The sequence below is a fragment of the Vombatus ursinus genome, unplaced genomic scaffold, assembly GCF_900497805.2.
Source record: "Vombatus ursinus unplaced genomic scaffold, bare-nosed wombat genome assembly UNPS02014926.1, whole genome shotgun sequence".
NCBI lineage: Eukaryota > Metazoa > Chordata > Mammalia > Diprotodontia > Vombatidae > Vombatus > Vombatus ursinus.
The window spans coordinates 5,722,350-5,746,489 of NW_020954704.1; the positions used below are offsets into that span (position 1 = coordinate 5,722,350).

Genomic DNA, 24,140 nt, shown 5'->3' on the forward strand with positions numbered 1-24,140 from the left:
TAGAGAGGCTTGATTCTGCAGTTCTCTGTGCAAAGGATGCTGGAAGAAATACCCTTAGTTTGAATATGGAGAAGAGTATGTGGGTTTCCATATTTTCAGCAAACTTAACAAACATTTATTAAATGCCTGTTCTAACACTTCTGTGACAGCCTTCTCCAGTGGGGATGGTGCAGTTTTACCTGTTCTGTCTGCTTCCTGAAGGCAACAAAGAAATGGACAATATGGGGATGAGTAGCCTCAGGGGATTAATGTAAACTGAGTGGCTTACGTCAAGGTCATTTTAACATTCCTTTAGGACGTAGAAATTTAAGAACGCCATTGTGCTTTATGGGAAAGATGCAAGAGGTCATGAACTGTGAGCCTGCAGCCCATGAGTGTTCAGGGTATAGTTTCTCTTTCCATTCCATTGGAGACCTCTTCCTTTTTGTGATGCTAGATGCTGAAGGAGATACAAAACTTAACAAAGACAAAGCCTCTAAAATTTATCTCCAACATTTAGCACAGATTCACCCAGAGCAAATCTCTCCTAAATGCTTTCTTTCTTCAATTTATTTGCTGCCTTCATGAAGCTTACAATTTAGTAGAGGGGGATTATGATACATATATTCCCATAGTGATTTTATCACTGTGGTAGTGATACAGACTGCAGTCCCTCCATGACTTAATGGTCTTAGAGAATGTTAATCAGTCAGTCAAAAAACATTGATTAAGCACCTACTATGTGTCAGGCACTGTACTAAGCCCTGGAATGGATTCATACACATATGACTAGAGTACAAAATAATGCATAAGTGCAAAATGGAGAAGTGTGACTGGGGTCTTGGGGTCATCCAGAGTATCAGGAGGTCAATCAATCAACAAGCAATGATTTAGGGGGCAGCTAGGTGGCGCAGTGGATAGAGTACCAGCCTTGAAGTCAGGAGGACCTGAGTTCAAATGCGGCCTCAGACCAGACACTTGCCACTTACTAACTGTGTGACCCTAGGCAAGTCACTTAACCCCAATTGCAAAAAACAAAAACAATAACAACCAAGCAATGATTTAGGACCTACTACGTTCTAGGCAATGGAATACAAAGATAAAAATGAAATGGTCTCTGAAGAAGGTGGGGGATCCTTGGAGCAATATCCAATTCAACAAACATTTTTTTGTTTCCTACTGCGTGAAGACAAGACCTTTTCTCTAGTGGAACATAGAGTCAGAAGGATATGGCACACACACACAGAGATATATACATAAGTGGATTAATTGAGGACAGAAAATCACCTCCTGAAGACCAAAGGAAATTTTATCAAAAACCGAAGTGGCTTGGACATTAAGAGCTGGGGTTGGCGGTAAGAGGGGATGGGTAGTCAGCATAGCACACATGCCCAGCGCAGAAGAAGGGAGGTTGGGCCCCAGCAGTTATGATACTCAAGTGCCCTCTTTCGACTTCATTAATTCTCAGGATATTTTTCTGTGTATTTCTGTGTGTATCCCTCATTCTCTCTCTCTCTTTATCTCAGGGAATATTTTTAGTCTATGACATCAGCAGCGAGCGGTCTTACCAGCACATCATGAAGTGGGTCAGTGATGTGGACGAGGTAAGACAAACCACATCTCCCTTTAAGTGAAGGCAGGAGGTGAGAGGGGAGGGAGTAGAGCTCTGAGACTGAAGAATAAATTCTAAGTCCTAGTGCCCATGGATTGAGGACCAAAGCAAGACCCCAAGAAGAGTTCAAAGTTATCACACTCTATATTTCTTCCACTGACTTAGTTTGGGTCAAGATTTGCCTCAACTCTCACCCTGATCTATGAACTACTTTTTTTCCATAGGTCTCCAGGACTGGATAGGATAGAATCAAATGGGAGTCTAGATACCTGGGTCTTCATTGAGGCTCCCCTAATAACTAGCTTGGTGACTTTGGGCAAGTCATCTCACTTCTCTGACCTCTGTTTTTCTCATTATGAAATGAGGGGGTTAGACTAGATGCCCTGTGATGGGGTTCTTACCCTTGGGTCCATAGACTGATCTCACAGGGTCAGTGAACATGGATGGGGAAAAAATTCCATTTTTATTTTCACTAACCTTTAGTTTCCTTTTTAATCCTATGTAATTTATCATCTATATATATATATACATATTAATAACATTGTTCTGAGGAGAGGTCCACAGTTTTCACTAAACCACCAAAGAGGTCCATGATATGAGAATGGTAAAGAGCCTGATTGATGGGGATCCTTCCAAATTGAAAAGCCCTTGAAGTCTTAGAGTATCTGTAAAATGAGGGGGCTTAGCCTAGATCAGGGGTGGGGAACGTGCAGCCTCAAGAATAGCCCTCTAGGTCCTGAAGAGCGGCCCTCTGACTGAATCCTAACTTCACAAACAAATCCCCTTAATAAAAAGATTTGTTCTGTAAAACTTGGACTCAGTCAGAAGGCTGCACCCAAGGACCTAGAAGGTCACATGTGGCCTCGAGACTGCAGGTTCCCCACTGCTGACCTAGATCATATTCAAGTCTCCCTTGGCTCCAACATTCTGAGGCTCTAAACGCCTAAAGCACAAACTTGAGGCAAACAATTGTGTACCTTAAGCTGCCACTGTGGCAATCCTTCTGAGATACCCTATAAGTTGAGCCAGGTTATTGCTAGGGGAACTGGATGGACAAGCCACCTGCAGTGCCCCAGCGGTTCCTGATCTTGGAGATGGTTTTGTGGCAGAGGTCTGGGGACAATGGTACTCTACAGCAATGGAGGTGAGAAGGAAGGGAGGCAAGTAGGCCATAGTGGTCCTGTCTTCTTTGTTCCTAGTATGCACCAGAGGGAGTCCAGAAAATCCTTATTGGGAATAAGGCTGATGAAGAACAGAAAAGGCAAGTGGGAAGAGAACAAGGCCAGCAGGTAAGTTCAGGGAAAGCTGGGTGTAGTGGACAGAGTAATTGCAGCCTCAGTCACTTACTTGTTCTGTGACCCTGGGTAAATCATTTGGTATCTTCCTGCCTCAGTATCCTCATTTGTATAATGGGGATAATAATAGTACCTACCTCCCTGGGTTGTTGTGAGGATCAAATGAGATAATATTGGTAAAGTGTTTTGCAAACTTTAAAGCAAAGTGCTATTCTAGTGCTAGCTATTATTATTATTATTATTTTAATCCCTCCCCCCCCCCCCCGACCAAATCTTTAATGGTGCCCCTGGGGTAAATGGGCTAATCTAGGAGATTTGATGAAGAACAAAGCTCTATTTCTGAACAGCTGCTTCATAAAGAACTTTATTGTCATCATCACCATAAATTATAAAGTATAAGCACCACAGACCCTGATGGAGAGAGTTACAACAAAAAAAAATAATAATAACAACTCACATTTACATGATACTATAAGGTTGGAAAGTATGTACTCTTCCCGCCTCTCCAACTGCTGACCTCCTTGGCTTCTTTTAACTCCTAACTAAAAATCCCACCTTCTACAGAACACAAATCCTCTTAATTCCAGTGCCTTCTGTCTGTTAATTATCTTCAATTTATCCTGTATATAGCTTGCTTTGTATAGGTTTGTTTGCATGTTGTCTTCTTCATTAGACTATAAGGTCCTTGAGGTCAGGGACTGTCTTTTGCCTCTTTTTCTGTCCCTAGCACTTGCTTAGCACAGTGCTTGGCACATAGGAGGCACTTAACAAATGTTTATTTATTGATTGATAATTTCATTTGATCCTCACAGCTACCCTGTGAGATAGGTATATGTGATGAGGAAACTGAGGATCATTGATATTAAATGACTTGTCCAGGGTCACACAGTTAGGGAGTGCCTGAGGCAAGACTCAAACTCAGTTTTGGGCCCTTAATCTAATTTTCTCAGGGAATTCCCTCCTGAATTCTTCAGGAGTTTGTGCCGTCAATCATCTCTTCTCTCTCCCTAATTTTCAATGTCTCATTATCCTACTGCCTGCAAATCTCCCCAGATGTCCCCCATCCTTTAAAAAAACAAAGCCCTCACTTGATCCCATTTCTACTTTCTCAATTCTCACTCATTTCTTAACTCTTGCCATGTAGTTTCATCCTCCTGCTCCCCTTTCAGTTGAAATTATTCTGCAGAATTCACCAAGTCTCTTTTTTGCTAAATTCAACAGCTTTTCCCCTTCCACTTCTTGCTATGGGTCAGTTTGTTGCCTGCTAGAGCTAGATTGCTTCTGCCAACTGTAGGCCCCCCGCCAGGTCTGTACCCAGACACATCCTTTTAGCACACTCCAAGAACTTCTAATCTAAGAAATCTAAGATTTGCCTTCTAATTAATTCGGAATTCACTCAAATACCCAGCAGCCAGGCAACTAGGTGGTGTAGTGGATAGAGTGCTGGCTCCAGAGTCAAGAGGACCTTAGCTCATATCTGGCCTCAGACACTTACTAGTTGTGTGACCCTGGGCAAGTCACTTAACCCTGTTTGCCTTAGTTCCTCACCTGTAAAATGAGCTGTAGAAGGAAATGGCAAACCACTCTAGCATCTTTGCCAAGAAAACCCCAAATGGGTCATGGAGAGAGTCAGACACAAACTCAAATGACTCAGCATCAACAATCCATCAATAAACTTCTGCCAACCTTGCCTCTCCCAAAATAAACAAATGAATGAATGAATCCAGTGGCCTTTCTTCAGTTCTCATCTTTCTTAACCTTTGTGTAGCATTTTGCACTGTGGACTACCCCACCCCCTCCTTCAGAGGTTCCCAAACCTATTTGGCCTACTTTCCCCTTTAAAAAAAAAAATTGCTCAGCACCTCCCTGGAAATCTACTTTCTTTAACCCTTTAACGGTTTTTTAAAAAAAATTTGCATCATTTCAAAAAATATATAAATTTTTTTTAAAAAATGATGCATCTTAAATTTAACAATTTATTGTAAATTTGTGTTTTTTTCTGCATTGAAATTTTGATGACACAATATTGCATCACATAACCACGTAGTATTGTATTGTAAACAAGTCATTACATACACATATTCCTGCCAACGCATGCTGGACTTCCTGACAATGCTCTACAAGCTCATCTGCCAACACTTGCTTGTTAAGGCCTGTCAGTGTACTTGACAGCTGATTGCTTATAACTTGCATTTTGTGTTTATTTGAAAAACAATGTAATCACTGTGACTTTAACTCTGTTACAAAACAGTTGAAACATGTACAAACGGTTTTTCAAAATTTTCTTCTCTTCTTTCTTTATGTTTCCACTGCCCCCTTACCCCCTGGATTGTTCTAGCACCCCCAAGGGGCTTTGGGAACCTCTGAATCTAGATATTCTTTCTTCCCTGGGCTTTCTTGACACCTGTCTGTCATGGGTCATTTCCTATCTGTCAGACCTTTCCCTCTCAGACCCTTCTGCAAGTCATCTTCCAGGTCCAAACCCATATGTTTGGATGTACTTCAGATCTTCTCCTCTTTTCTCTTCACATAGTGTCCATATTGGTGATCTCATCAGCTCCTCTAGATTTTATAATCATCTCTATGCAGAAGAGCCATCTCTCCAGTCATCTTCTCTCCTGGGCTCTAGTCCTAGATCTCCCATTGCTGGTTTAAGGTCTCCACCTGGATGTTCCACAGTTGTGTGTCCGACTCAACGTGTCTAGTTCATTGTCATTCCTACCTACCCCCATATGACATCTCCTCTCACATTCCCACTTTTCTATTTCTTTCAAGGGCATCATCATTCTCCCAATTACCTGGGTCAGAAATGTAGGAATCACCCTTGACTCTTTACACTCTATCTCACCCCTAATATTCATTCAGCTGCCAAGTCAGATAATCAACAAGTATGTTAAATACCTACTATATACCAGATTCTGTGGTAGTTGTGAGGGACATAAATAAAGAATATGTAGCCATCCCTGCCCTCAAAAAGCTTATATTCTTTTTCAAAAATCAATTTCATTTTATTTTCATCCCTGAATTCTTTTCTTTCTATCTTTCCATCTCTCCACCAAGAAAGCAAGAAAAATAAAACCTATTATAAACAAGTATAGTTAAGCAAATAATCACATTAACCTTGTCCCCCCCAAAATTTGCATCAATTGGTACTTTGAGTCCACCGCTCTACATGGAAATGGGTGAGGTTCTATTCTAATAGGGGAGATGACTTCCTAATAAGGGAGTGGTGGTTCAGGAAGGGACTTTTGGCCTAGGCAATTACAAGAATTTGAATGGAGTCAGAGACTAAGAGGTGGGAAATGAGGTGCAAAGGTGTGTAGGGAGTATAGGGGCAAGTCAGGTGACTGGGATGTGAAGCAGGATGTGAATGGGATGGGAAGTTAGGTTGCTGTTTGTCCTTTGTTCTTGAAGAGGACCATGACATCATGGAGGTGATGCCATGACATGTAAGTGAATTGGATTTAAGTGAGGGAGGGCTGTGCAAAGTCACCAGCCTCACTTTCACCTCCAGAGCCATCTGGGTCCAGTGGCCAGATATGGATCAGGACAGGTCTCAGTTTGACTGAGGCAGCACCTATTTAGGGATTAAGGCTTAATAAAAGAGAGAGAGAGAGAGAGAGAGAGAGAAAGAATGGCCTCTTTAAAAAAAAACTAGATTCCTTTCTTTTCTTCCTTCTCTCTCTCCCCATAGGGTATCAGACCCTTTCCTGTGCTCTGCCCAAAGGGAATGTAAATTTTAATCTCAGAAACTTTTTTTTTGTTTTGTTTTCTCTTAAAGACCAGCCTTAACCCCAAATCACTCTGGTCCCAGACCAAACCCTACTTGGTCACTGTTTGGGCCCTGATTGGCTCAGAATGAATGTAAATAACAGTTGTTTCTGCTTTGGCCAGAAACTCTGAGGTAGGTTAGATAAGTTTTCACTAATTCCACCAATCAAGATAGATCAGCCCCAGGACATAGTCCTAAAAATGAGAGAATTAATCTGGTAGAGGAGCATTTGAGATAGGGGTGGATGTGGAAATGAGAATCTAGAAGGTTAATTTTCCTAGTGGGGCAAAGAGCAGACTGGGTGGCAAAGTGCCCATTCTTGAGGTAGGCCCTAGTGACTGGTGGATGGCTACATGGGATGTTAAGCAAGATCTGAAATCTTATCAATTGAGTCCTTCTCCTGATACCCCAATCACTGTAGTCTAGACAAGGCCTCATCACCAATCTTGCCTGGATTATTGTAATAAGGAAACTCATAATCTGTCTTTCTGCTTCATTCGTCCCCTCTCCAATCCGTCTTCCACACAGCTACCACACTGGTGCTCCGAAAGAATCAATGGTCTGGCCATGTCACTGCATTGCTCAAGAATTTCCATTGGCTCCCCAGTGCCTCTAAAATAAAATATAAATCCCTCTACCTGATGTTTAAAGTCTTTCACAATCTAACTTCAGCCCATTTTTCTAATCTAATTGCACATTACTCCCCTCTCCTAAGGAAGTAGAAGAGATGGATATTTCCCATGTAAGTTGGCTTCTCCTTGTGTACAGCGCCTGTTTTTTATTCTCTCTTTGTATCTCCAATAATGTGCAGTTAAGTGGCGCCATAGTGCATAGAGGGGCGGACTTGAAATCAGGAAGACTCATCTTCTTGAGTTCATAGCCAGCCTCAGACATTTACTAGCTGTGTGACCCTGAGCAAGTCACTTTACCCTGTTCCTCATCTATAAAATGAGGTAGAAAAGGAAATTACAAACCACTCCAGTATCTTTGCCAAGAAAACTTGAAATGGGGTCATGAAGTCAGACATGACTGAAAAACAACACACACACACAAACCAAAATACCCAATAAATGCTTGATGAATTGAATTGAATTGAACCTCCCCTTCCTTACCCAAGGCAGGTGATGCTGCAGCCAAACTTACCTGCTGTTCTTCATACATATCCCTTCCATGCTTTTGTAAAGCCTGGAAATGCTCTGCCTCCTCAACTCTTGGAACTTCTAGCTTCCTTCGGTGGGTTCAGGGCTTGAACCGAGGCTGGAGATTTCACAGTGAAAAACAAAATGCCTCTGTCTAGGGCAACCTGTCTGAAGGAGCCTGGAGGAGCGCTGTCTAATAACCAGGAAACCAAGTCGCACCGTCCTTCCTTCTCCAACTCTCTATTATTTGCTCATCATTATCCTCATCCTTGGGCCACAGAATGGGATGAAGATAGGATAAAGCATGAAAAACTCATCCCCTGGGAAAGAAGTTAGAAAGAGTCACGGGAAAGTTGGGAGTCGGGAGGTCAGGGAAGAGATTTAAGGAGCTGTCTATGGGGACAAAGGGAAAAGATCCTCCGGAAGTAGAAAAGATGGGTAATTCCAAGGAAGGGCTGATTTCTCTACCAGCTTCCAGGGATTTCAAGGGCAACTTTCTATGCTTCCTCTCTTGCCAACCCCCTCTCAGGGGTTTTCTTCTCCTTGCAGCTGGCTAGAGAGTATGGCATGGACTTCTTTGAAACTAGTGCCTGCACCAACCTCAACATAAAGGAGGTAAGTGGGCTGGGCCAAGGGTGGGGACGTGACAGCTGCTTTACCTGGGTAAAGAGCCAGTCGTGGTGGGGAGGTGAGGGAAAGAGAGGGAAAAAGAGAAATATTCATAGAGCCAAGAGTTCAGGTAGCCACGAGAAGGGGAGAGGTCTAGAAGAGTGTGGGAAGATCAGGGCTAACCTGGGTCTTTTTTCCTCCCAGTCCTTCACTCGTCTGACAGAGTTGGTTCTACAGGCGCACAAGAAAGAGCTTGATGGTCTGCGAGCACATGCCAGGGAGGAGTTGGCGCTGGCTGAGTTGGAAGAGAAAGACAGCAAAACTGAAGGCACAGGGAACTCTTCAAAAAATTGCTGGTGTTGAGGAACCCGTGCAGGGCATCCCCCTGCTCTGTGCCACACTTTCCCCTCCACAGACCAGGGGACAGTAAAGGGCTCTGGGTCTCACTCCCCTACTGCTCTTCCCCCACCCAGATAACTTCACTGAATGTCAGTAGGTATCATTGTCCAGCCCCTGGAGCAGGGTCCCTGTCCTCTGTCAGTGACCTCTTCCCCTCCAGGCACTGGTGTCCTCAAACGTTTACCCCGAGCCTCAGGCTTCCTGTGTTCCCAAGACGTGTAGTGAGAAGCATCTACAACCTCTATCGCTTTACTCCCCCATCTTGCTTCTTTGGGTCCTACCTTCCTAGAGTGCCTGAGACCATAGCTACATCCACTCTTTTGCCTCTTTCTGTCTCACAGCCACACATACACACACACACATCCATGATTCTCCTACCCTTTGGTACTATCAGTGCTGTCAATGCCTCCATTCCTTTCTTCCCTCTGTTCCTTCCGCCTGAAGTGGGGGTTAGTTTAAGGAGCTGGAGCCAAGTTCGTAAGTCTTTTTTATTTCTGTGCTCTCTGACACAGGGAGTACCACCACCTATGGCATTCATTCCCATGTCCCATCCTTTTTGCATCATATTTGCCACAGTATTGTGAGGCAACCAGGAGGGATCAGGGCAGAGGGAGTGAGCATCCCACCGGATAGGACCTTAGCATGTGGCAGAGCCTACCTACCCACTTTGTCCCTCCCCGCCCTCTGGTGTCTGACCCTGCCTGACTACTTCTAGCATTTTGGGAGCAGTCTTTTACTAGAAAATTAAACATGGAAGCAGAAAAAAAAATATCAAGAGGAGGCTGGGTAAAGGAAAGAAGTAGCTCAGGAAAAGGAGTCTGGGTAGGTGAGAAGAAAACTCCCTTGTTTGGGAGGAAACTGACTTCTTTGTCAAGTTGGTCTCATTTCCCTCACTTCTATCTTCTCCCTACTCATAAGCACATACATTTTTCTGTTCCTGTTCCTGGGCTCCTATATTTGGAGCAGGTAGATCAGGGAGATGAGATCCTACTATAGGGAAGACTTTAGGACTAATGTTACCAATATAGACAAATTCTTAAGGGATTGGTTGGGGGGGCCAGGTATAAAATCCATGGAAAAGGAGGGTAGTCTGTGAGATGATGGCAACAATTCTCTCTTGGACTGCATCCTCAAGGAAAGGTGGAATTAGTTTTCTGCCTTCACTTTCTAACTGAGAAAAGCATTTTTCCATGATCCCTTGGGACTGGGGAGGGAAGCTGTACCTCTTCAGTACCTTTTTCTTGAACCCAACTCCCTTCTAACCCAATCCATGGATTTGCTTGACAAAGAATTAGTGGGAGAAGGTCATAGACTTTTATATATCCTACCTTTGTTTCAGGAATGAGGCTGAGGAGTGGGAGAAGTACCACATCCTAGGTGAGAAGCTCTTAATGATATTCTGGGCACCCTTAAGGATGAAGTTGCACATTTTACTTCTCCAGTGGGCTGATGGTGATGGAATATTTCCGGCTGAAATTCATTGTACTGTGACTGCTAGCAGGAAAGAAGGAGGCTATGATGTTTATTCAGAGCCTCTAATTTAGGAATTTCCCCTGTGTTCCTGAGGCTCCACATGTCATAGTCCTAGGATGGGCCAACTTGCCTTCAAGTCTAAAGAGACTGAAAGTATGCTTGCCACTTTGAAGATCAGGGTAATCAGCTCTCCTTTGGGGTTACCCCACCCTGGCATCCCAATATAGGAGCAGCCTAGAGGAGAGGTCATTTATCCAGCTGCCTCTTGATACCTCAGATAGGAGTCCTAACAAGACTATTGGGGATTCAACAGCTTAGAAGTAAAATTCATTGAGTACCATGGCAAAGGGTAAAGGGTGTGGGACCATGCACCCCTTACAACACGCTATCTAAATAGTTCAATTCAGTCTTTTCCCCATAACTCAGGTTATAGAAAGGTCAGGGAAGTTAAGAATGGGAATAGGTTGAGGCTGGTAGGAAAAACAGGAACATGTGGGACTTCTAATTAATGAGAGACTTAAGGTTAAGGGAGAGGAGACAAGGTGGGACTCCACTTAAATCAGCTAAATTTATTAAGCCTCTATTAGATGTTTAATTGATAATCAATAAGTATTAAGTGCCTCCTATGTGCCAGGCACTGTGCTAAACACTGGGATACAAAGAAAGGCAGAAGACAGTCCCTGCACCCAAGGATCTCACACTGTAATAGGGGAGACAACAAGTAAAAAGTACAAACAAGCTACATATGGGATAAATAGGAAATAATCAACAGAGGGAAGGCACTAGAATTGATCAGAGATTGAGAGCTTCCTATAGAAGGTGGGATTTTAGTTGGGACATGAAGGAAACCCCAGAAGCTAGGAGGCAGAGATGAGGAAGGAGAACATTCCAGGCATGGGGGATAGCCAGGGAAAATGTCCAGAGCTGAGAGATGGAAGGTCTTATTAATAGAATAGTAAGCAAGGAAGCCAATGTTATTGGACCTAAGAGTATGTATGTGGGTGTGGATCATATAAGGTATAAGAAGACTAGAAAGGTGGGGGAGGAGGACTAGGTCGGGCTAGGTTATAAAGGGTTTGAATGACAAACAGGATTTTGTATTTGATCCTGGAGGTGACAGGGAGTCACTGGAGTTTATTGAATATGACGATGACATGTTTGGACCTGCGTTTTGGAAAATCACTTTGGCAGCTGAACAGAGGATGGACTAAAGTGGTAGGTAGACCAACCAGTAGCAGTATTGCAATAGTCCAACTGTGAAGTGATGGGGGCCTGCACTATTAGTTGCTTGAGGTCATACAGAGTTTATGTAAAATACTGGAATCCTGCCCTCATGGAGTGTATAGTCTAGTAGAAAGGTAAGACACAAGCAGAGATGACTATACTATGTAATGGTACATAAGTGTATTATAGAAGTACAAAACAAATTCCATATGAGCAGGAGGAATCACAGCATCTTGGTGCAGATAAAGCCAGACTGCATCTTGCCTTCAAATAGGGATGCCCCACTGGGTCAGTGCAAGGCGGTGTTATTTTGGGCACAGTATGCTCATCCTAACTTATACATCAAGGTAGCCTCCAATTCAATCCACACATTTACTAAGCGCTCCCTATATCCACAATAATGTAATGGGCACTAGTTCTCTGTAAATCAGGCAGAGATATACATTTCCCTCCTCAGGAGGATGGGACCAGATTCTACCCCTTGCTAGAGGTCCTGGAAAGAAGGCTTCATCACCAAAAAGGCATGTTAGGGGAGGCAGATGCTGGTGGAAGATAGGGTTTTGTTTTAAGGCAGAAGCCTGGTTTGGGGCAGGGGGGAGTAACAGTGTTGGTGTCTCATAACCCTTCCATAAGCCTAAGAAATGGCCCGTGGGAATGGCATGAAGCCTAGGCCATTGCAGGGCTCCCCTTGCTTATTAGCCCATCTCTGCCATCCCTGCCCCTGCTGTGTTGGCATGAAGCCTTGCTCCAGAAATGACACTGGTTTCTGAGCCCCTGCCCATCTCTGTGACTTGTGAACATTGCTGTCCTGTGTCTGGGGTTCATTGTGTGAACTGTGATCAGAGACTCATCTATTTTAAACACAGATGTTTACAGAATAAAGGAAATTTCAAATGACAACTGGGCTGCAACACAGCAGTCCTGGGACAGAAAATCTCAATGAAAGGGGAATGGGGATTTGGATTGCTGGCATAAAGGAGGGATCTAGGTGCCCTAAATCATAGCACTGTGATTTCTGCTGTAGTTTTTCTGATGTCATTTACAAGGACGTCCACTTTGGAGGCTGAAACATCTCTTCTTATACTCCTGAGAAATGGGTTTAAAACTGTAGGATTTGAGTGAAACACAAGGAAGAATTTCCCAACATTGATTTGCTAAAAGGGATTCCTAGGGAAGTTTAATTATCATCATCATCTCTGGAAGGTCTTTAAAACTAACGTTCATTTTTGGGAGTAGAACAATGTCTGTCTGCATGAAACGCAGAGAAGGGACTAAATGATCTTTCGAGTCCATTTCAACTTTGTATTGGATACTTCAGGGAAAAGGAGGCAAAAATCAAGCATTCTTTTTTTTTTTCCTCATCTCTTCCACCCCCTCACTACACTCCCCCACCCCCAACTAAAAATAAAGAAAGAATCTTTATATCACATAACCAAGCAAAACATTTCCACATTGGTCACATCCAAAAATGCATTTCTTCTTTTATATGTTAGTCCACCATTTCCCAATCAAATTGGCAGCATTCTTCCTTACTACTCGTCTGGAAAATGATTGTTCGGTTAGTTGATTGGTCCTCAAGTCTTTCAAAGTTGTTTGTTTTTTTATGATAATGATGTTATAATATATATTGTTCTTTGGGCTCTGCTCACTTCCCTCTGCATCAGTTCATACAAGTCTTTATAGGTTTCTTTGAACCCAGTTTTCTTCTCATTTCTTATAGCACATTAGTATTTCATTCCTCTTTGTTTTCAGGTTTTTTGCCCCTACAAAAAGAACTGCTATAAATACTTCAATAAGTTGAAGAGGGTAGGGATGTTTGAGGTTGAGATGGGGAGGAGTGGGACAGAAATAGAGAGAGGTAGTGTATCTGGATTTGAGATCATAAGACATGAACTTGAATACTGGCTTCCTTCCTACCTGTGTCTCATCATCTGTAAATGAGGGGTTGGGACTACATGATTTCTAAACCCCTTTCACATGCCTGAGCACTGATAGCTCGATACCTTACGTGTTTATAGTACTGTATAGTGCAAACACATCAATTATTTTATTTGCACAAAAGTCCTTTGAGATGGACGGTGCAAGTAGTCTTACTTTCACTCTCCAGATGAGAAAACTAAAACTTATGGTCTGAAAAACAGTAAGTAGAAGAGCTGGAACTTTTGTATTCTGACATATTCCATCCAGTGCTTTTTTGCTAAACCAAAAGGAAAGTCATATGAATTATCTTGCCTTGTAAGTTCATTGGCACACACTCACAATTATATGCTGCCACCAGAAAAACTGCTTTTCCTTAGGGTAAAGATGAAGGGACCTAAAGAGAGATAGCAGGACTCATGGTGTCCTGGGGCAGAGCTACTATCAGGGAGAAGCCAATGGAAGGTTCAACAAAACCTTAGGGAGTACTAGGGAAACATGAAAACAAGTCCAGGGCACCATTTTGGTTTAGCCCATTGTCCCTTGCTGGCAAATACTAATTATTTGGTTGCCCAGTAGAGAGATTTATTAGAAGATTCTACAGACTCCTTCCCAGCCTCAGTAGGGGGCACAGCTCACCTCCAATTCTTGCTAGCCCTACTTATAAAAAAAAATTCGTATAGAGAAAAAGTCCTTTGGAGAATCCTTTCCTTAAGAAAAATTGGTTCCTTCTGGCTACCTGCCCACATGTGTCTGACAGGTGTGTGCTAGACTCACGTCGCAAGAGAGGCCAGACCCTTTCTGAAGAGTCAGCTCTCCAGGGCTTCAAGAAGGGATGGAACACCTGCCAGGATATTTTCCTTCAGTCCCTCCCCAGAATTGCAAACACCATTTAATTAATTTAATTTCATTTTAACATTTATTTAAACACCCATTATGTGCTTGGCAGGATTTTTTTTTAAACTGGGCTTATGATTTCACTAGTATAGGAAGCTCTTGGTGAAGAACTTTCTCTGCCAGTGCAAATCATTAAATGCCACTTATAGATTTAGAGAGTTCTGTTGTTGAGTTGTTTTCAGTCGTGTCCAACTCTTCATGATTCCATTTGGGGTTTTCTTAGCAAAGATACTGGAGTGGTTTGCCATTTCCTTCTCCAGTTCATATTAAAGATGAGGAAACTGAGGCAAACAGTTAAGTGACTGGCCCAGGGTCACACAGCTAGTAAGTACCTGAGACAGGATTTAAACTCAGGAAGATGAGTCTTCCTGAGTCTAGGCACAGCACTCTATCTACTGCTCCACCTAGCTGCCCTTAGAGAGTTCACTGGGGCTCTAATATATTAAATAATTTTTCCGGGGTCACAGATCATAAGATCATAGGATTATAGATATGGAGCTCGAAGGGATCATAGGGGTCATTGAGTCCAATCTCCTCATGTTACAGAAGTATTAGGGCCCCAGAAAGACAGATTAGGTGATTTGCCTAAAACCACATAGCTAATAAGTGTCTGAGACTGGATTGGAACTCGAGTGTTCCTGACTCCAAGTGCAGTTCTCAATCTACTCCACTGTCAACTGTTTCTAAAAAGGCAAACATAGGAATTTCCCCATGAGAGACCCAAACCTTGGTTTCCTCTGATATAAGGGGATACTCAGCTTTATACTTTAGGTATAGGAAAGCCAAAGGCTGGATTTGAACTCAGGTCTTCTGACTCTGAGGCCAGGCTTCTAACCATTAGGTCAAGATAGAAAGGCAGAAAAAATCTTTGAAAACCTCGGAAATGACCCATAGATTCTTGGATTCAAGGATCCCAAAGCCTGTGATGTTCCATGAAAGTTTAGCTGCCTCCAATTTACAGATGGAGAAATTAAGGCAAAAAAAAAAGAAGTAGTCTACTGAGTTATTGGGCACTTTAGAGGACTCTAATAGTCAGACTGCCCCATGTTCTCATCTTTTAACCTTGAACTTTCTCCCCCTATTTTAATTTCTTTTAAAAAATTACATTTTCTGATACACTTCTCCATCCTCCCTTGGCACCAATTAAATCAGTTAAACATAACCAATCCAAAAAAGCAATCCAGTGTTGCAATTTATGCTACATTTTACACCAATTGTTCCTCACCTCTACCCAGGAGGCATATCAGTCACTTCTGTTCTTTAGAACCAAGGTCGTTCATTGCAATTAATGGGAGTTCAGTGCCATTTACTGATGTTTTCATTTACATTATTGTATATTGTTCTCTTATGAGTCTTGAACTCTTCCAAAGAAATCCATGACACTATACAATTATCTTTTTTATTGCTTTATTGGACTTCCAAGTATCAGGGCCCCTTGTGGTCATTTAGCTGTGCATTACACTAGAAATCTCATAGGTAATTCAGGCTGTACCTAGAACCACAGCAGCCTGAATCCTATCTACATTGCTTCTTCTGGGGCACATAAGCTCCCTTGTAAGCCCCTTTGGGACTCACCCTTTGGCTGAGAAATAACAAACATTGTTTTTACACCAATTCTTGTGTTCATTTTATCCCACTAATGTTTATTACGTGCCTAATGTGTGAAAAAAAGCACTGGGCTAGGCCCTGTGGGAAAAATGAAATGAAATCAGACATAATCCCTGTCCCTAAAGAGCTTACGATGAGAGGGGTGCTTGTTAGAATCTCAGGGCTGAAGGGTCCTCAGAGGTAATTTAATCCAATCTAACCTGAATGGGAATCTTCCCTACAGCATGTCCACAAGTAGTTGTCATCTAGCCTTTACCTGAAGACCTCCAGTGATAAGGGAGTCACCACCTCCCAAGGCTGGGTGACTCTGATAGGAATTTTTTCCTTATATAAAACTGAAATCTGTGTCTCTCCAACTTCTCCCCTTTGTTCCTAGTTCTGCTTACCGGGGCCAAGAAGACTAACTCCAATCCCTCTTCCATTTGACTGTCCTTCAAATACCATGACAGCTCCAGTCGATAAATGTTCTCTCCCAAGCATCCTTAATTCCTTTAACTAATGCTTTTGTAAAGAGAGGGTAACCCTAACGACTTTACCCTATTTAGTTCTGAGGGCCATTATGGAGTGAGAAACAATCTCACTGAATCTTTCAGATTTTTAACTAAGTGGGAACACAGTCTGGGCATCAATCAATCAATCAAAAGGAATTTTAACTAGGTGCTATAGGAAGTCTGTTAGGACTGGTCACATCCTGTGGATCTTCTATCAGGCCAGTTCAAAACCTAAGAGATCTGAGCATCTGGCAGTGGAGGGAATCCTCCAGTCACACCCCTGAGAAGGAATCACTTTGTGGGTGCATGCGTAGGAGGAGAACATCCATGCTGCCTCAGTTTCTGGCCCTCCCCATTTTGACTGGAGGAGGACCTAACGAATTTCAGAGGACAGGAGGATTTTGACCATCCAATGCATCCTAACAGCATTCCCAGGACAGCCATAGCTGATGCACATGTCTGCACTGGGAGCCAAAGATAAACTGGATGTGATGAGGAAAGGCAGATTCGAGGCTCTACAAGGAGTCCAACAGAAAGCTATACTATACCTTTGAAGAACTTCATGAGAACCCCACAAAAGGTAGGAAAGGACTTCCTGCAAACTGGGGCTGTGAGTTCTCTCTCTGTCACATTATTCCTAAGGTTGAGCCCACTTTCCCCTGGACTCGAGTGTGTCATAAACTTCTGGGGAGATGTTTTGTGCAAACCATTCTTGTCATAACACTTTAATAAATAACTCTCCAAAAGATAATTAAGTGTGGGTGACTAATTGGTAATCATGTAGGAAAGCACATTTGTGGGGGCTTTTGAGCATTAGGGAAATCACCCCCAGCCCCTCAGGGCTAACTTTGTAACCCTGAGTATAGGTACTGGCCTGATCTGGAAGCCTAACCTGCTAGCGCAAATGGGAATTTGGGAGAGTAACTCCAAAGCATTCATTACATGATACAGCATAATTTCCATTCTGGTCATGCTCTAGTTTTTCAGTGTCTTTTTAAAGGTGAAGCATACAGAGCTGAACACGGTACTTCAGATACCAGTAGGGGACAGTAGATGAAACAATCGCTTTTTTTGTTCTAGATACTATGCCTCCCTTGATGCAGTCTAAAGTTATACCATAGTGTTCTATGAAAAGCCACCATTTGGCATCATTATAGTCTTCAGGTGACCCACAGGACAACAGGTATACATGCAGTGGGCATAAAGGAAATATAGGGTAAAAAAAAGATGTGGGTTAGTCCTGTAATGAGAGCAAGGGATAACATGGACACCTGGAGGGTTGCAGTGTTACTCACACAATATTAAATAACGTAGAGGAAGTTTTCCATCATTTAAGGTAGATCTTTTCTAGAAGATTTTTGGAAGGACATGGATAAGAATCATACAGTATGAGAAGTCATGGATAATATAGCAATCCACATCTTAGCAGACCATTCTGGTCCTTCAGATTTGAGATTAAGACAAAATGAGATACTTAAGAAACATTCACACAGTTAACAAAAGGGAGACTTGCTTCGCCATGGCAGGGGAAGGACATTCAAAGAAGGGAAATGACAGGTATTGATAATATAGCTTTGATTAAGTTGCTTGAGGCTTCCCTTCCTCTGTGTTGCCCATGATGGTCTGCTGGCAAGAAGTCTGAGGGAGCATCTGGAGCCCCTAGTGCTCTGTTTTGTTTTGTTTTGTTTTGTTTTATACCAGATGACCAGAAAGCTGGTCAATGACTTGAGCCTTTAGTCTCAAGAATTGCTTCAACACTTTTTAAAGGAAAGGACAACCCTCACCTACATGGCAGAAAACTGGTTGATATTCCTCTTTCCACAAATGGTTGTGATCTGAACCTCGGGAAAGTATACCCACATGTACCTCAGCATGGATCCATCTAAGGGAATACCACCTTCATTTTCTTGCTGCTATGTCATCCTGAAGACTCATATGGAGCCTGTAGCCCACTAAAAACTCGCTGCTCTTTTTCACACAAACATCCAGTCATGTTTCTCCCATACTTTATTTGAGAAGCTGATTTTTTTTGAAACAGGGCCAAAGTATAAAATTTTACATTTGCTCTTATCACATTTTCTCTTATTAGATTTAGCCCAATGTTCAGCATGTCAAGATCTTTTTGGATACTGATTCTGTCATCGAATGTGTTAGATATTCCTCCTAAATTTGTGCATCTGATAATCTGATAAACCAACTGAAATATTAATAGGGTATACCTACATACTTTTTTTTTGAGGCAATTGGGGTTAAGTGACTCCCACATCTAGTAAATGTCTGAGGCCAGATTTGAACTCAGGTCCTCCTGATTCCTGGGCTAGTGCTCTATCCACTGTGCCACCTAGCTACTCCATATCTACATACTTAAGGACAGTTCTCTGGGATACTCCACTAGAGAACTCCTTCCATGTTAACACTGATCAGTACTCTTTGAATTTGGTAAGTTAATCAGTTCCAGAATCTGCCTATTTGCACTATCACTTAGCATTTATTATTCCTCTTATCCACAGGGATAGGTAGAGAGATGTTTCTTGCTTCTTCCCAGTTATACTATGTTTATGACCTCATTACAGTCTTCAAAGAATCCAAATTCAGGAGACCCAAAGGGCAAAGGAGTGACAAATGGCTGCTATAAAGAAAACAAATGATAAGAAAAGGGGATGGGTGTGTATGAAGCATTAGATCTACCAGTCAAAGGACTGGGTTGAACAAGAAACATTAGTTTGGCATGATCTGTCCTTGATAAGCCCATGCTGTCTCTTAGTGATCATTTGTTCCTTTCCTAAATAATTTTAAAATATCTCTTTAATAATATATTCTAGACAAGCTTGGTCCCAAATAAGAGAGATGAGAAAACACCTCCTCCCACTCCTTTTAAAAAGTCAATTTTATTTCCAGTTCCAAATTTTCTTCTTCCCTTCATCCATTGAAAAGGCAATATCCATTACAAATATGGAGTCATGCAAAACAAATTTATGCATTAGTCATGTTCTGAAAAAAAATAGAAAGGAAGAAAGAGAAAAAATATATGATTCAATCTGCATTTTGAGTCCATCAGTTCTCTATGTGGAGGTGGATAACATTTTTCATCATGAGTCCTTTGGGACTATGTGGGGGGGGGGGAGGCATTGTGTTGATCAGTTACTAAGTCTTTCACAGGTGATTATCTTTACAGAATTGCTGTGACTTGTATAAATTGTTCTCCTGGTTCTGCTCACTTCACTTTACATCAGTGCATATATCTTCCCAGGTTTTTCTGAAACCATTCCCTTCATCATCTTATATAGCACAATAGCATTCCATCCTACTCATATATCATAATTTCTTCAGCCACTACCCAATTGATGGGCATTCCTCTCAATTTCTAATTCTTTGCCATGACAAAAAGAGCTATGATGAATACTTTTTGTACAGATGGGTTCTTTTCCTTTTCCTTTGATATCTTTGGGGTATAGACCTAGTGGTAGTATTTCTGGGTCAAATGGTATGCACAAGTTCATAGTTTTTGGGGCATAGTTCCAAACTGATTTCCAGAGTGGTTAGACTAGTTCACAGCTCCACCAACAAGAGTACCAATTTTTATTCATCCCCTCCAGTATTTGTCATTTTCCTTTTCTGTCATCTTAGCCAATTTGATGGGCATGATGTAGTCCCTCAGAGTTGTTTTAATTTACATTTCTCCAATTATTGGTGATTTAGAACATTTTTTCATGACTATTTGTAGCTTTGATTTCCTCTTCTGGAAACTTCCTATTTATATCCCTTGAACATTTATCAATTGGGGAATGGGTATTGTTCTTACCAATTTGGCTTAACTCCCTATATATGTGAGAAATGAGAATTTTATCAGAGAAATGTGTTGCATATTTTTTTCCTCAGTTTTTTGCTTTTCTTCTAATTTTAGCGGTTTTAGTTTGAGGATAGCAAGTAGTCCAATTTGTTGGGAACACATAAGGTAAAAGTAGTGTCAGATAAGAATGGAAAAGTGGAATGGAATCACAATGTGGAGAGCCTTGAATATCAGATTTTGCCATTTGGACTTTATTTGATAAGTAGTAGGGAGTTACTGAAGTTACCTGAGCAGTGGAGTGACATGATCAGAGTTATGCCTTAAATAGTGAAGAATGGATATTCTATGATTATTTCCCACATATTCATGGTGATTTAGGGGTAAAGGTTAGAGAATGGGCAGCTGGGGGCAGCTGGGTGGTACAGCAGATAGAGCATCAGCCCTGGAGTCTGGAGGACCCTAATTCAAATTTGGCCTCAGACACTTACTATATGTGTGACTCTGGGCAAGTCACTTAACCCCAATTGCAAGAGAGAGAAAGAGAGGGGTGGGGGAGAGACACAGAGAGAGAGAGAGAGAGAGAGAGAGAGAGAGAGAGAGAGAGAGAGAATGGACTACTGGAGATCCCCAGCCACTTCCTCTCCATTTATAGAGTTGGGCAATCCCAGAAATAGGGTACTATGAATAGGGTAGGGTAGGGTAGGTCTTCCATTAGGGGCCCAGCCTGTTAATATGTTCACACTCTTCTTAGAATAAGAGGATACTGATGGGAGGCCCTTTGGTAAGTGATAGTCAAAGTATTAGTAATTATAACCTCCTAGGGTTAGAGTTAATGATGTATAAATACCCTTTGAAGTAAGAGATTATGATACTATAAATAACTCTAGGAAGTTTACTGACACTGACATAGTCGTGGTCTGGGTGATTATTCCTTTCTCTTGGATCCTGTTCTTAATGCTTCTAGTCCATTTTCTTTCAGTCATAACTAGGATTTTTTTATCTGGGGCAAAAACTGTTGGGGGATCAGGGTGTGGTGTTCTCACAGATGACTGATCACAGGTAGAATCCAGCTCTTTCTTGCTCCCTCAAGGAATGCCTTAGGAAAAGGGCACCATGATAAGACCCTGGGAGTGGCAGCTTGGAGATGGTTGCAGCAGAGGACTGCATGGGGGAGTGCAAGGGTGATGGTCACTATGGGAAGGAATTGTGCCCCATCACCAATATTAATTCCCAGAAGCAAATCTTTGATTACCCCCATATTAAGGATCTTCCTGCTTTAAAACACCAAAGTTTGAATAGAAACTTGTAATTCCTTCATCTCCACTTATTTAACCACTGCTTCCCCATGGATAAAAAGGGGTTGCAATCACTTCATTCTATCTTGAGATACAAAGTTCCTATATTAGCTCCAGTCCTTCACTCTAGTATACTGAACCAAAGAGAACAGAGGTCAAGAGCTAAGCTACTTATATACTTTTTGAAAGACTATAAGTCATTATATCATAAATTGGTCATTCCTCTTTCTCATGGCACAGATATAGATTTTTAAAATTCTTATTTCTTTCTATTTTTCCGACCTTGACTATATTAATTTCTCCCTCTGCTCCTGCCTGGCTTTACAAAACATTCCCATATCAAACATAAGGTGCTTAATTCTGTCTTCTTGACAGAAATTCAATTCAATTAATTCAAATTAATCCATTTGAATATTTAATATATGTAGGGGTATGTGTGTATGTGTATGTGTCTGTGTATGTATGTGCATGTGTATGTAAAAGGGTAGGAAGCAATTGAGTCAGTCAATTACCCCCTTCATTTCAGAGATAGGATACTAAGACCTGATACCTTTGCCAGGTGAGGAAAAACCAGAATTCACAAGAATGAATGAGGTATAGATATCAACTAATCAATCACAGACTTTAGGCTAAGTGCAGAAAAATCCTTGACCAATTTAGATGTCCTTGAAAGTCATTAGATGAATTGGAATGATGTTGCACAGGAATTGTGTTTAGATTGGTTGAGGTAATCTGGTCACATCTTGTGGTTTTTTGTATAAAAATAGCAGACTACTTTGTATAAAATAGCAGAACCTCAGAAATCGAGCATCTAGCAATTTTGTGGTGGAAGTCTCTAGCTAAGTCCCTGAGAAGGAATTGCTTGAGGTGGACGGTATGGGGAGGAGAGGAGAAGAGAAGAGCCCTGGTCTTGGACTCTGACTCTTCCCTGCCCCTTGCCTAGATAATACCTCATGAATTTCAGAGGGCTGGAGAATTTGGACTTTTTTTCACTGGCTTCCTAGTCCTTGCAGCATCTCTGGAATAGCTGATGCAGCGTCTATATTGAGAAATGAGAATATGCAAGACATATTGAAGAAAGGCAGTTTCAAGACCCTATGAGGAATCTAGCAGAAATCTACCACTATACCTAAGGAAAACATCTTGAGGACTCCTACAAAGACTTCTAGGAGCTGTGAGTTATAATGTTTGCCACACATTCTCCATGCTCTACTCCACTTTCCCCTAGGCTCTGTATATCCTAATGGCAGAGTATGTTATCGACATTTGGGGGGGGGATATTTTGTACCAACTAGACCAACATAATAAATATCCCATTTTAAAAGCTAATTAAGTCTATTAATTAATTGATATCACTGATAATCAGGGAAAACATACCAGTCAGGACTCTGTGTGTGTGTGTGTCCAATGCTACATTCATTGCACTCTTTGAATGACAACAGTGACAATGACAATGTTCCCTACCTGGAGTCCCCAGGTGAAGATCATGAGAGAATGTGACAATTTGGGTCCTGAAGATTGTCCTTCCCACTCACCAGAAGTTCCCAACAAAGAGAAGAAGACTAGTGAGAAAAGAAGGAAGTGGTGGGATTTGGGCATATATATACAGTGTCCTAGAACGTCCCCATTCTCTTTTCTTTGACTTTGTGTCTGCCACTGCATTCGGTATAAAGAAGGCAGAGAGATGCTGCCTACTTTGCTTTTAGATGCTTTGCTTTTAGACTGAGAAGCTACAGGAAGGTCATGTGAGTGGTGGCCACTGATTGCTGCCGCTGTGCTGTGAAGCAACGGGACAGCTGAGGTCAGACTGGGATCCAGAGCAACCAATCAGGGAGCAGAATGAGGAGAGGTAAATCTGCACCAGGTGGCAGGCTAAGCAGCTTCCACAAACCTCATTAGATGGGACAAAGATGATTTTGTCAGCAGAGATGACCCTTGCCTTGCCCACCCTGTGACCACCTATGCTGATGCATCATTTCTGGCCCTCTTGGAGGGTCAAAAGCAAGGTCTATTATCCAATGAAACTCTGTATTTTACTTTGTCCCTTCTTTGTGTCTGGGTATCAAGCACTATAACACTAAGGCCCTGAAGTAAGGGGGTATTTCAGATCGTGAGGAAGATCTGAGGCCCACTTCATTAGAGGTGGCTGTAGACCCTGGAGCTTGCCCTCAGTGGTTTTTCTCGCACATTGGACAATTTTGGACCCCACAGATGGTGAGGTCAGAAGACTGGTCTGACCCCCAAACTTGCTTTGGCTCTTTCCTCAGTTTCACTGTTCCAGTCTGGCACCTAGAGTCGGGCCTTAGGAACTAGCATCAATCCCCTTATTTCCTTTCTACAACATTGGGAAGAATCTGGTATAAGGTCCAGCAGAGGGTCCCTGTAGAAACACTTAATCTATTTCTTTTCTATTTTCTTCTGTTAAATAAACTACATATCTAAAGAATTGCCTGTGTAACAGATAGAGTTTCAAACCTAGCTCAAAATGAGCTAGGAAAACGGGAGCTCTACAGCTGTAGACATTCCTATCATTTATGATCTCAAATTATATTTTGTATCAGTCCCTAAGCTACAATTCAGAACCCTGTCAGTGAGGGTTTCTTTCTTTCTTGGCCATTTGAACCTGGACTTGTTTTGGGT

At 42.0% G+C, this 24,140-nt stretch overlaps 1 protein-coding gene across 2 annotated transcripts in view; it reads left to right on the forward strand.

Moving 5' to 3' along the window:
* RAB15 (RAB15, member RAS oncogene family) overlaps positions 1-10,920 on the forward strand; it is a 53,922-nt gene extending 43,002 nt beyond the window's left edge. For both annotated transcript variants that reach the window (XM_027843716.1, XM_027843718.1), the window contains exons 4-7: positions 1,506-1,583; positions 2,791-2,880; positions 8,347-8,412; positions 8,611-10,920. In XM_027843716.1, coding sequence (XP_027699517.1) covers positions 1,506-1,583; positions 2,791-2,880; positions 8,347-8,412; positions 8,611-8,769 — 393 coding nt within the window. In that variant the 3' untranslated portion in view covers positions 8,770-10,920. The remainder of the gene's footprint in view (positions 1-1,505; positions 1,584-2,790; positions 2,881-8,346; positions 8,413-8,610) is intronic.
* The last annotated feature ends 13,220 nt before the right edge of the window (positions 10,921-24,140 follow it).